This window comes from Muscardinus avellanarius, assembly GCF_963383645.1.
Source record: "Muscardinus avellanarius genome assembly, chromosome: 6".
Lineage (NCBI taxonomy): Eukaryota > Metazoa > Chordata > Mammalia > Rodentia > Gliridae > Muscardinus > Muscardinus avellanarius.
The window spans coordinates 140,168,939-140,182,448 of NC_137791.1; the positions used below are offsets into that span (position 1 = coordinate 140,168,939).

The window sequence follows — 13,510 nt, forward strand, 5'->3', positions numbered from 1 at the left end:
GCCCCTGGGTTCCACCCCCAGTACAACAACAACAAAAAAAGAATTGAAGTGAAAAATTCACTGAAAGAACTCAGAGCAGATTTGAACTGCCAGAAGAAAGCATCACAAACTTCAAGATCAACAGAGATTATACAATCTGAAAAAACAGAAAATCCCCAATTTTAATGAAAAATGTTAATCTGTGTATCTAAGAGGCTCAATGAACTCCAAGTTGGACAGATACAAAAGACACAGACTCACTGCAGTGAAAAATGCTAAGATAAGCTGGGCGTGGTGGCGCACGCTTGTAAGCTTGTAATTCCCCACACTCACGTAGGTCTGGGAGTATAGCCCGAAGGTAGAAGGGTTTCCAGGAACCCCAGTACCACCAAAAAAAAAAAAAAAAAAAAAAGCTAAGATAGAAACAGGTGCCCCAGTTAGACTAATGTCTACTTTCAGATCCCATGGAAGCCAAAGGCAGGGCATGGCAGAGTCAAAGAGCTTGAAGAAAGACTTCAACCGGGAGTCATATCCAGCAAGCTATCTTTCAAAAGAGAAGGCAAAATAAAGACATTCTCAGATTTTACGACAAACTTGCTTTATAAGAATATACTAAAGAAAGTTCTTCAGGCTGAGAGCAATGACTCCCGATAATAATGTGGGTTCTCAAAAAAAGTAAAAGAAGTTGGGCATGGTGGTGCACACTTGTAATCCCAGTACCTAGGATGCTGAGACAGGAAGATCGCAGGTTCATGGCCAGCCTCAGCTACTTAGTGAGGCCCTCCTCCTGTTTCAAAATAAGGAATAAAAAATAGGGCTGGGAGTTAAAAATTCTAGCTCAGAGATAGAATGTCCCTGGCTTCCATCCCCAATACCACGAAAAAAAAAAAAAAAAAAAAAAAAAAAAGGAGCACCAGTTCTCCCCTGTTCTTAACTGATTTGAAAAGCAATGATATAACTATATGGATAAACTTATGCTGTCAGCCTACAGCAACCACAAATGTATATATCTAAACATATTTGATAACAGGCAGAGGTAGGGGCAGAACTGTACTGGAAAAAATGATGCCAGGTGAAAACACGCACCCTTAAAAACTTGCACACAGATGTTCACAGCAGCAAAGTGGAAGCAACTCAAATGTCCCTCCACCAATGAATGTTAAGTAATGCCATCCACCCTTACAAAGGAATATGATTCGGCAACCAAAAGGAGCAAAGATCTGAACCATGCTCCAACACGGATGGTACAGTTAGATACAAAATGTCCCCTAAAGTGCTCATTTATTAATATTTGGAGTTGGTGTAATTGAGCCATGAGGTCATGAAGGTTGCAGTCCTAGAAGTGGAAAGATTCATGGGTGGTACTTGGTAGGCTGTTATGTGTGGCTGGAGGAGGTGTCCCTGGGGCTGAGGCCTTGAGGACTATAGAAATGGTTCCTCTTCCCCCTGCCTGCTCTCTTGCTTCCAGGCTCTGTGATGTGAGTACAGCCCCTCCCTGTGCTCTCCCTCCACCCCTGGTTGCCATGACCTCACTGGACTGTGTCCGAAACCCTAAGAAATCATTCCTCTAAGTCACATGATCAATCTTTAAATTATAACTGCAAAAATAATGATGGACACAATGGATGAACCTGGGAAAGCATTATCCTAAGTGAAGGAAGCCAGGCTCTCAAGCCCATGTCTAGTACATTCTATTTACATGAAATGCCCAGGAGAGGCCCATCTACAGACACAAAAGGCAGATTAGCAATTGCCTACAGCTGGGAGATGGAGAGTGACTGCCAACAAGTAACGGATTCTTTCTGAGGGGATAGAAATATCCTAAAATTGACTGTAATGATGGCTACCCAACTCTATGAATATTCTAAATAGCACAGCTGGGCAAACTAGCACACACCTCTAATCCCAGTAGTTGGGAGGCTAAGATAATGGAATTGCAGGTTTGCAGCCAGCCTCAGCAACTTAGTGAGACCCCTTTTTTTTTTTAGGTACTGGGAATGGAACCCAGGAGCATTCTTCCTCCGAGGTACATGCCCAGCCCTATTTTTTATTCTTTATTTTGAAACAGGGTCTCACTGAGTTGCAAAGGGCCTAAGTAGCTGAGGCTGGCTTTGAACCTGCAATCCTCCTGTCTCAGCCTCCTAAATGCTGCGATTATAAGCATGAGCCACCACACCCAGCTGAGACCTTGTTTAAAAAATACAAAAAGTGCTGGGGTATACCTTGGAGGTAGGACTCCCCTGGGTTCAATCTCAGTACCACACACACAAAAATAAATAAATAAATAAAAACAAAGTACAGTTCTGGTCCATAAAGTGGGCATAACAGGAAAAAAGGATGCAACTATTCTTGAAAAATCACAGAGAACCAACTACCAGGACTTAGGCTAGCTGTTCACGCAGCACCGTGAACTGTGTGCTGCCTTCTTAAATACCCACAGCAGAGATTAAAATTTAGTAGTTTTGTTACACAAGAGCTCTCACACTCCCATAGTAAAATATGCCACTTAATTGTCTCTCTGCACCCCAGACTATAAGCAGCGCCAGGGCAAAGGCTGTGCGTGGCCCACTCTTGTTGATTCAGTGGTGCCCAGCACAACACCTGGCCTATCACAAGTACTCAACAAACACCTTCTGAGTGATGATATGGTGGATCAGAGGTGTCTCTCTCAGATAGGGAAGCTGTACCCTAACCTTGTTCTGGGTATGGAGGATGGTAAAATGCAGGTGCAGGGAGCTGGGAGTTGTGGTTCAGTGTGAACATCCACCAGAAGGAACAAAAGCCAATAACCTATCTTAGGAGGTCAGACACACAAGAGGAAGCTCCATGACAAGGTAGAAGGAAACAGGTGGAAGTGCTTCCTCTACCAATCTTCCCTTAGTTGAAGATTCATTCATTCAACACATGATTTTTGGAATATATCACACATCAGGCAATGTTTCAGGTTCTTGGTGTATGGAGCCCAGCTTTCCTCTGGCTTAGGATGTAGTGAAGGGGCAGATGTGACTGAATCCCACAAATATAATGAGAAACCACGCCAAAAATGATGTCAGGAAAAGATAGGTGATATAACTGAGTCTTAGGAGTGAGTGATGTTACCAGAGACCTGTAGAAGGCAGAGGGGTGAGGATGGGGTGTTGGTAGGAGGGAGCACCTGCTACCACAGACCCGCAGAGGGCACAGGCAGGGCATGTGGGCAACTGGGGACACGGAAGGTGAGACACTGGGGCTGGTGAGAAGCCTCTTGTGTGATTTTTACCCTACTTTAAGTTCGTTACTCAAAAGCTTTATGAACAGGGGAATGTGATGAAAGAAATGTGGGGAGTGAGGAAAGAGGAGGACAAGAGAGACCATGTGCAAGCTGGGGTAAGAGGGGGAGAGCCTTGGGGTGGGGAGGAGTCTAAGGGCAAAGCTGCCATGCTGGCTCCACCTGTGAGGTCCAAGAACAGGGGCAGGTGGGCAGCCGGCTGGACAGGTCTGCAGGTCAGAGGATGGAGACAGCTAGAGGGAAAAACTCAGCCTACTCTTGCCATTTTCAACCACATAAGTGGGAACAGACGAGCCAATTTCAGGAATGAGTGTAAAATAACACAAAAAGTCAGTCCAGAAAAAAAAAAAAAAAAAAAAAAAGCCAGGGAAGGAAGCTAAGCTAGCAAAGAGGACTAACTCCAAAGTGGAGAGTTAAGAGAAAAACCAGATAGTGCCAGCTGACTGGGGCTGCAGGTTCAGTGAGACCAGTTAGAATATCTATTGGGCTCAGCTGCACCCACTGTGAGCCTGTCAGTGAAGTGTGGAGGAAGACAGCAGACCCATGTGGAAGTGAACAGGACCACAGGGTGGGTGACTGTGAGAGTGAGCAGGCAAGTCAGGGGACAGGTCTAAGAGGGGGCATGCCTGACACTGAGGGCTGGGGCCTCAGTCAATCCTGTCCTGATGGATCCCTGACGGCTGCGGATGCTGCTATACAATATGTGGCTTTACATAGTGGATGCTTTTAAAAAACGTTTAAGGCCGGGCGTGGTGGTACACACTTGTAATTGCAGCATTTGGGAGGCTGAGACAGGAGGATCGCAGTTCATGGACAGCCTCAGATATTTAGTGAGGCCCTTGCAACTCAGTGAGACTCTGTTTCAAAATAAAGAATAAAACATAGGGCTGGGTGTGTAGCTCAGAGGTAGAATGCCCCTGGGTGCCACCCCCAGTACCACACACACAAAAAAAGTTTAAGTATTCATGTTCCTTCAGTTCATATATGCAATTCAAATGTCTATAAGCTACTTGCAGTTCTTTAATAGTTTCAGATACACAGACAGTAACATTCCAACACAAAATTCCTACAAAGAGTATGTGTATTTTAGGCCAAGTGAGGTGCTGCACGCTTGTAACCACAGCATTTGGGAGGGTGAGACCAGAGGATCGCGGTTCGTGGACAGCTTCAGCTACTTAGGCCCTTCGCAACTCAGTGAGACCCTGTTTCAAAAATAAAATGATTTAAAGAATAGGACTGGGGGTATAGCTCAGAGGCACAATGTCTCTGGGTTCCATTCCCAGGACTGCAAAAAAAAAAAAAAAAAAAAAAAAAAGAGGGGGTGGGGGGAGGGAGAATTTGTATTTTAAGAATTGGGGCAGCCGGGCGTGGTGGTGCACACTTATAATCCCAGCATTTGGGAGTCTGAGACTGGAGGATCGTGGTTTGCGACAGCCTCAGCTACTTAGTGAGGCCCTCTGTAACTCAATGAAACCCGGTTTCAAAATAAAGAATAAAAAATAGGGCTGGGGGTGTAGCTCAGAGGTCAAATGCCTCTGGGTTACACCCCCAGACCCGCAAAAAAAAAAAAAAAAAAAAAGAATTGGGGCAAGAAATATAAACTCAAACTCCTAACTGTCCCTCTCCCCCTTAATTTTCATTCTCATATGGCTCAGGATATTTCAAACTTATACAGCTTCTAAAATGTGGTTTTTTTAAAAATAGACTGTAGTTTGAAAATGTTAAGCATTCTTAAATTCTTACCAGGTCGCCTTTCAAATGCAGAGCTGATTAAGATCAGAGGTGTGCTTACTTCTTCTGTGGAAGAGGCTCCATGACTTCCCATCTCAGACATTCCGTGATCACCACAAAGAACCAGCAAACTGGGTGAATGAATCTCTCTCTCCTTTAAGGCAAAAGTGAACAGGTCAGCTGCCATCAGATTGAAGAGCATATGTGATCCTGATAGGACATAAATGCAGATTTTAGATCTACTTCACAAATAGGATACTCTTCTCAATGAATCAGGTTTCTTTTCCCATAAGCATATAGCAAGTTAAAAGGGCCAAAGTCAAAGATATCACACGTTAAACACACAGAATTATATGTAACTTGCCAGACATGGTGGTGCACGCTTGTAATCCCCAAACTCGGGAGGCTGAGACAGGAGGATCACGCAGGTTTGAAGCCAGCCTCAGCTGGCTTAAGAGACCCTGTTTCCAAATAAAATATAAAATAGTTCTGGGAGTATAGCCTGGAGGCAGAAGGCCCCTGGGTTCCATCCCCAGTACCACCAAAAAAAAAAAAAAAAAATTATACGTAACTTGCACAGCACAGCTGGATTGAATTTTTGACCTCCAAGAGCAGAGGATTTATCTTTACCACTTTCAGACTAAGACCCTGGGCATGTCCTCATCTGTCAGTAGAGATACTAAAGAAATCTATTACACAGGACTGTTGGAGAGTAAAATAGGCAGCAGCAGGAGGAGCACTGAGCCACACAGGGAGTACCTATGGGGCTGCAGGCCCACACTCCAGCCTCATGGCTACCTGCTCCTGTTGTGCAGGGCAGGCTCTGGTCTGTCTGGCCCTTGCTGCTTCTCTGGATGGCAGACTGGCGGTGGCTGTGGCGCTCATGTAGGCAGTTCTGTCTCTCCTAGGAAACACTGGCAGTGTGGAACTTTATTACCATGCAGAGTGCCAGAGAGAGCCTCACCTTTGCCAGAAGTGAGGTGTGAATCTTCATCAGGATGTTGTCCATCTCGTTGAGCTTGTGTCCAATCAGGGGGCTGTTAGGCCCAGAAATGTGGCCAATGTGGTCCAGCCCTAGGTAGTGGAGGATTAACATGTCCCAATCTCCTCTTTTTAATACTTTATCCAAATGCCTCGTGACATTATCATCTACCTTTGAAGGGAGAAAAAGTGTATATAAATAGCTCACCTAATTTTCCTTTGATCTCCACTCTCCAAGGAAAAGGCAGCAAACAGTCATTTTAAAATCTAGGGGTTTTTTTTTTTTTTTTTTTAGATTATAGGACTCACAGAAATTGAACAAAGAAATAAAACAAGATGAAACAAAAATCTTTATATCATTAAAAATAAATAAATAAGCATTAGCATTAGATTAAGCTTAACTCCTATTATCTAGGTTGCAGATAGAACATGACACAGCTTTTTGGCTGTTCTGTCAAAAAAAAGTTTTTCTGTTGTTTCACTTCTGGGCTTAAGTAAAAGCAAGCAAAGGAGCAAGCTAAACAGGTTTGAAGAGCAAAAGGCAGCTAACACAGGACAGTACCTAGAGTTAGAGTAACCAGCAGTCCTACGAGAAAGCTTTTCTTTTTTTTTTTTGCGAGTCTGGGGATGGAACCCAGAGGTATTCAATCTCCAAGCTACACTCTCTGCCCTATTTTTTTTTTTTTTTTTAAAAACAGGGTCTAAGTTGCTGAGGGCCTAAGTAGCTGAGGCTATCTGCGAACCCCTATCCTCTGGTCTTAGCCTCTCGAATGCTGGGATTACAAGCTGCGCCACCACACCCTGCAAGGCTGTTCTTTTTTTTTTTTTTTTTTGGGTGGTACTGGGGGTGGAACCCAGGGGCTTTTCTACCTCCAGGCTATACTCCCAGATCTATTTTATATTTTAGTTGGAAACAGGGTCTCTAAGTTGCTGAGAGCCTCACTAAGTAGCTGAGGCTGACTTCAAACCTACGTGATCCTATCTCAGCCTCCCAAGCGTGGGAATTACAAGTGTGTGCCACCACACCCGGCTTCCCAGCAATGGGGGAGGGGGGGACTTATACTTTTTTTTTTTTTAAGTACTGGGGATTGAACCCAAGGGGATTCTACCTCCGAACTCCACCCCCAGCCCTATTTTTTACTTTCTATTTTTAAAACGGGTCTCACTGCTGAGCGTGGTGGTGCACGCTTGTAATCCCCACACTTGGGAGGCACAGACAGGAGGATTGCACAGGTTTGAAGCCAGTCTCACTGGCTTAAGAGACCCTGATTCCAAATAAAAATATAAAATAGGTCTGGGAGTACAGCCCGGAGGTAGAAGGGTTTCCAGGAACCCCAGTACCACCAAAAAAAAAAAAAGGGGGGGGTCTCACTAAGTAGCTGTGGTTGGCCATGAACCTGTGATTCTCCTGTCTCAGCCTCCCAAGTACTGGGATTACAAGTGTGTGCTACCATGCTTGGCTATCTTCTCTTATTTCTGAAGCAAACACATCCTGGAGAGATTAGCAGTTGGGCAGCCCCAGCTGAACCAGTAGTCTGCTCAGCCTTGACCTCTCAGCCAGCCCATTTCCCTCCCAGTAAAGAACTGACTGCAAAGAGAAGTGCTTTTGTGCAATGCCATATACATTGTGGTATGCTCAGTGTGGGTATACTGAAAAGCTGTGCTGTGCCTGCCTTGGTAAACTGTGGAATGGGCATCACTTTAGAAAAGGTATCAGTGGGGCCAGGTGTGCTGGTACAAACCTATAATCTCGGTACTTGGGAGGCTGAGACATGAAGATTGCAGATTCAAATCAGCTTCAGCAACTTAGTGAGGCTGCCAGCAACTCAGCGAGACTGTTTCAAAGAAAAAAATAAAATAGGGCTAGAGGTAGAGATAGAATGCCCCTGGGTTTGATCCTTAGCACACACACAAAAGAAGTATCAGTATGAGCAGACCTGCAGATGCTCTGTCAGGCCCCATACCCTGGCTCCCCGGCAAGGTAGACTTGCTGGTGCATTCCTACCTTTGCCCTAGGGCCAACTTTGTACATGTGGGTCTATTCCTGCTCTTCCACTGCTGGAGCTTATACCCCAGCACAGGTAGATACCCTTCAGGACCAGGTTTTACCAGGCTCACTGCCCACCCTCACAGCAGGATTGCAACTTTACCTGAGGGACCAAACAGCTAGTGGATTCCAGGCAGGTGGTACAGTCCTAGAGCTTTGCTGTTTTAGATGCTGCCTCTCTGTTTTGCCCACCTGGAAGTCCCCACTCACCCAAACCTCCTCTGCTCTGATGCCCTTTCTGATCTTTTGGCACCTCAGTGAGTGCCCAGCTGTTCTGTGCTTTGGGCTCCATAGACCTTTGCTAACACCTGCAGAGTTTATGCCCCTAGCTGTAACTGTTTATGCACATGAATAATTTTTACAATCTCTTCATATACTTTATAAATTAATAAATGCCACATACAAAATAATATCACCTCTCACTAGCTAATGGTGATGCCAGGCTCTATGTAGGGTGACTTATTTCTCTCATTTAAAAAACTGACCTCTGTGTAATCTGACACAAAAAATGAAGTCGTTCCATCATATTCCACAAAATGCTTTGGGAATAACTTAACCCATGTCTCATCTCCATAAAAGATCATTCTCTTCCCAGCTGCTTTTGCTTGTCTGATCACATTGTCTTCCAGCAGAACAGGAGAATTGAGGTTTCTGATGACATCGACAAAGCCAGGGAGGCTCCCTGTCATCAAAGCCTGCAGGAAGAAACATTCAAAAGTGAAGCCACAAAATCCAAAAGCATGGCACGGAGGCAGGAAGGTCATCTGATAGACGAAACAAAACCATGGCATGCCCAATACTAGAGGCCCAGTCAATGTGAAGACAGCAACTGGGGTAAAGCAGGGCAGAGTACAGATTCTGGTCAGAACTAGCAAACTCAATAATGAACATTTAACCACATTAAAGAACAGAGCTCAGAGAAATCCTTCCAATGAGTAAGAGGACAAAAGAGGTGGCAAGGGATAATTCATCAATAGCAGTATCCAGGGAAGCTACAGGTTAATGACAGAACTGAAGCAAATGGCCAGGTGTGGTACATGCTGAAAACATGAACTTGTATATTCTGACCCTCCAACAAGTTCTCATTTAAGATTCAAATCTGCTCCATATGACAAACTCCTCAACTTTAACAAACTCTAAATTCTAACAGTCAAGCCAGTCAAATATCTACATCCGTGTGAAAAACAGGAGGAAACCCATCTCTAGGTATGTGTCCTAGGAGTAGTCAAGGTGAGCTGGGCCAGGGCTGTTAGTGGAACATCCCCTCAGCCCCACCATCAATGTTGTACCATGTTTTCTGGGAAAAGAGGGGGTGACATGTCCTCATATCTTGTGTGTGTGTGTGTGTGTGTGTGTGTGTGTGTGGTAGTGGGGGGGGGGCAGTGGAACCCAGGGGCTTTCTACCTCCGGGCTATCCTCCCAGACCTATTTATATACTTTATTTGGAAACAGGGTCTCACTAAGTTGCTGAGAGCCTCACTCAGTAGCTGAGGCTGGCTTCAAACCTGTGCGATCCTCCTGTCTCAGCCTCCCTAGCACTGGGATTACAAGTGTGCGCCACCACACCTGACTCCTCATATCTTTTTTTTTTTTTTTTTTTTTTTTTTTTTTGTGGTACTGGGGATGGAACCCAGGGACCTTCTACCTCCGGGCTACACTCCCAGACCTATTTTATGTTTTTTATTTGGAAACAGGGTCTCTTAAGCCAGTGGAGGCTGGATTCGAACCTGCACGATGCTCCTGTCTCAGCCTCCCAAGCACGGGGATTACAAGTGTGCACCACCACGCCCAGCTTCCTTATATCTTTAATGTCAATAACATTCTAACATTTAGCATATTTCTGAGACTCTTACTACTGGGGATAGGTGGAGCCCCACTAGTAAGTAGTGAATTGCCTTTAGTATGGACAGACCAGAGAGGACCTTAGTTACTTGTTCCTTCTGGCTAAATGGAGGCTGCATAAGTAAACAGGGAGAGTCAGGGCAGGCTTGAAAACTGAACAGTGAAAATGTGCTTGAACACAAATCTGATCCATCATTGGCTGACCATTAAGCTGTGTTGAGCCTGGGGCAACCCTTAGAAAAATTGGCTTAGCCATATAAACAAGAATTAAAAACCACAAAAAATAAGCAGAGCCATTATTTGTTACATATTCTAGGGCAGTCAGACTGTGCAGATTAGTTCAGGCAAAGTCATTGTACAAACAAACAAACAGCAACCACCTCCATTCCTAATTCCCATGAAGCATGAGCTCTGGCTACTTAACAAGGGGCATAAACTAGGGGTCTCAGTTCCATCCTGTGAGGGTCCCTCAGCATTTTATTGCCACAGCACAACTGACAGCACCAAACTAATTTTCACTTAGTTAAAACTAGGTCTGCAAGTAGAAGACTAGAGAATCCCTCCAGGCCTCTGAACAAGCCAAATCAGGATTCCTAAAACATCAAGTCAAATTTACCTTGATTCGAGGCATAGTAACTGTGGGTGGCTTTGCTTCTGCCACAAAACTGTGAGATGGTCCCTTTTCCACAAGATAAGTTGTGTAGGGCATATACTTCACACCCTTTGATCCAAACACAAAATCATCTCTCAAGGCATCTATCAGCACAATGACAACTCTACTGAAAAGAGGCAGTGGCAGTGTGGTCCAGTTAGAACTGTCTCCTAAAAGTGAAAGAAAAATTAAAATTTAAAGAAATGTAAAGATGAAAATTTATTTATTTATTTATTTATTTATTTTGGTGTGTGTACAGGTCTGGAGATGGAACTCAGAGGTATTCGACATCCAAGCTACACCCCCTGCCCTATTTTTTATTCTTTATTTTGAGACAGGGTCTCACTAAGTTGTAGAGAGCCTCACAGAGTAGCTGAGGCTGTCCGCAAACCGCAATCCTCCAATCTCAGCCTCCTGAATGCTAGGATTACAAGCGTTCGCCACCACACCCGACTTAAAGATGAAAATTTAAACATAGCATTCAAGCACTTTCCTAAACTAGCTCTGCCTGCTTCTCCATCAATACATCTTGCCAAGTTTATGTATGTAAATCCAAAAGAAGGCTGTTCTTGGGAGGCAGTGCTGGAAGAGGGTGTGTTGAGGAAGCATAGGGAGCCCCAGCCTTAAGTAGCGAATTGTCTTTAGTATGGGTGAGTCCCTACACGAGGCCCCAGAACAAGGACACTTGGGGAGCCTGGCCTAAAACAGCCCCAAGGGTAGGGGATGGGTGGACCTGCTGTTCACACGGGCAGTGACTGGAGAGCTTTTGCCTGGGAGATAAGGGGGTAATGAAGAAAGCCTTAACCACTACGGGGATAAGATAGTGGAGGAAAGCGAAGAAAACGTGAGGGGTAGGCGGGAATTTATCTGTTTGGTCCTTCTGGGCAAAAAATTATGTCCAGAATTGGGAGTGGCCCAAGGGTATATTGAGGAAGGGGCAGGGCCACTGCAAGAGCGCAGGGAAAGGTGCAGCCCAGGTCTGGAGGGCTCGCTCCGGCTCTCGGGGAGTAAAGCAGAGGTAGGGGCGCCGGGACTGTAAGAGGGTTTCTGGAGTGGGGAATGAATGAACGAGGGGTCCTCTGGGGAAGCGGGGTCCGTACCCGCCGCGGGCTCCGGCGCCGGGGGCTCCGCTCGGTTTTCCTTCCCGGAAGAAGAACGAACCGGGGTCGGGAAGAATCCCCGAAGGAAGATGGCGACCCCGAGCACCTCGACCGCCACACAGCTAGTGGCGAAGGCGCCGGAGCCTAGCCGCATCGCGTCAGCGCCGGGGAGAGAGCAGGTCTTGCCTGGACTTGAAGACAGCCGGGTAGGCCAGACTCCCGCGCCGCCCCGGAGTGCGCAGCTTCCGCCGGCGCACCGGAAGTACGCGAGGGGCGGGCGCCGGCGCGAGCTCGGGGTCACCCTCCCACCTAACCCAGACACGCCCGTAGACACGCCCATAAGCCCCGCCCGGACCAGGTGCAAGGCCCCGCCCGCCAGCCTAGTCCGGCGCGGTGTTGCGTCCCTGGGCCCAACTCCCTTCCCTGCCCCAGCCGACTCAGCTGTGGTGGGTTGTGCAAGGGTCGTATATTTTCTGCAGCCCATGGGGATGAGATTGGGATGGGGTGTGTTCTGGCCTAGGAGAGCTTTGAGCCCTCTCTGGAGGCTTTCTCCTCCTGATCTTCTAGGGCCTTGGAATGGCCCTTGGGAGGTCAGGATCCAGGCTGAGTCTCCATCCACCGACACACTCACAGGCCCACACCATCCCTGGCCACCCCTTCGGGTCCCCCCCACCACCATTCTTCCATGCTTTCACCACACCCTTGCCCTGGCTGTGCCCCTGCAGGAACGTCCTTCCACAGATCATCCTCTGAGGACTTCAGGACCCCCCTTGCCCTCCAGCCCCACATTGTCCAGGCTGGCCTCAAATTCTGGGCTTGCCTTAACCTCCACAGTAGCTAGAACTACAGATTTGCACCACTCTTCCTGACTAATATACTATTAATAGAATAAAAATGAAGCTGAGCGTGGAGGCGCACGCTTGCAATTCCAGCATTTGGGAGGCTGAGATAGAAGGATCATGATTTGTGGACAGCCTCAGCTACTACTTAGTGAGGTTCTTTGCAACTCAGTGAGACCCTGTTTCAAAATAAAGAATAAAAAATAGGGCTGGGGGTGTAGCTCGGAGGTAGAATGCCCCTGAGTTCCATCCCCAGTACCACCACCAAAAAAGAAAAAAAAAAAAAAAAAAAAAAAAAAGAGAGGCATAACAGATGGCTACTTCCTAAGACCCCAGCAATAAGTTTGGTCTCGAGATAAAACTCACAAATGAACCAATAGCAAACTTCTTATAAAATGGGAAAGTCACCCCAGGGCAGCAAGATTAAACTGTGTCAAAATTCAAGAGATTTAAGCCGGGCGTGGTGGCACAGGCTTGTAATCTCAGCATTTGGGAGGCTGAGATCAGCTACTTAGTGAGACCCTCTGCAACTCAGGGAGACCCTGTTTCAAAATAAAGAATTTAAAAAAATGGGTAGGGGAGGCCGGGCGTGGTGGCGCACGCTTGTAATCCCCGCGCTTGGGAGGCAGAGACAGGAGGATCGCGCAGGTTCCAAGCCAGCCACGCGTGCTGGCTTCAGAGACCCTGTTTCCAAATAAAAATGTAAAAATAGGTCTGGGAGTGTAGCCCGGAGGTAGAAGGGCTTCCAGGAACCCCAGTACCACCAAAAAAAAAAAAAAAAAAAATGGGTAGGGGTGTATCTCGGAGGTCAAATGCCTCTGGGTTCCATCTCCAGACCCGCCCAAAAAAAAAAAAAAAAAAAAAAGATTCAAGAGATTTAAAAGGGGACCTACCTCAGAAAATGTCAGGTTGTCCTTCCCAGCACATTTCAAGGATAAAAAAGAAGACCTGGTTCAAGGAGTTCTCCGTTGGAAACCATGACAAGTAGAGGCCGAGGAGACAGTGCCCAGTCACTAAATATGTTATTCCAGCTGGACATGGTGGCACATGCTTGTAATCCCAGTACTTGGG

At 46.3% G+C, this 13,510-nt stretch overlaps 1 protein-coding gene across 1 annotated transcript in view; it reads right to left on the minus strand.

Annotated features, from left to right (window-relative positions):
- PIGG (phosphatidylinositol glycan anchor biosynthesis class G (EMM blood group)) overlaps nt 1–11,754 on the minus strand; it is a gene marked incomplete at both ends in the record, with an annotated part of 28,439 nt that extends 16,685 nt beyond the window's left edge. Inside the window, 5 exons of the mRNA XM_080697489.1 lie at nt 4,991–5,132; nt 5,943–6,127; nt 8,488–8,701; nt 10,465–10,670; nt 11,601–11,754. Coding sequence (XP_080553615.1) covers nt 4,991–5,132; nt 5,943–6,127; nt 8,488–8,701; nt 10,465–10,670; nt 11,601–11,754 — 901 coding nt within the window. The remainder of the gene's footprint in view (nt 1–4,990; nt 5,133–5,942; nt 6,128–8,487; nt 8,702–10,464; nt 10,671–11,600) is intronic.
- Nucleotides 11,755–13,510: the final 1,756 nt, after the last annotated feature.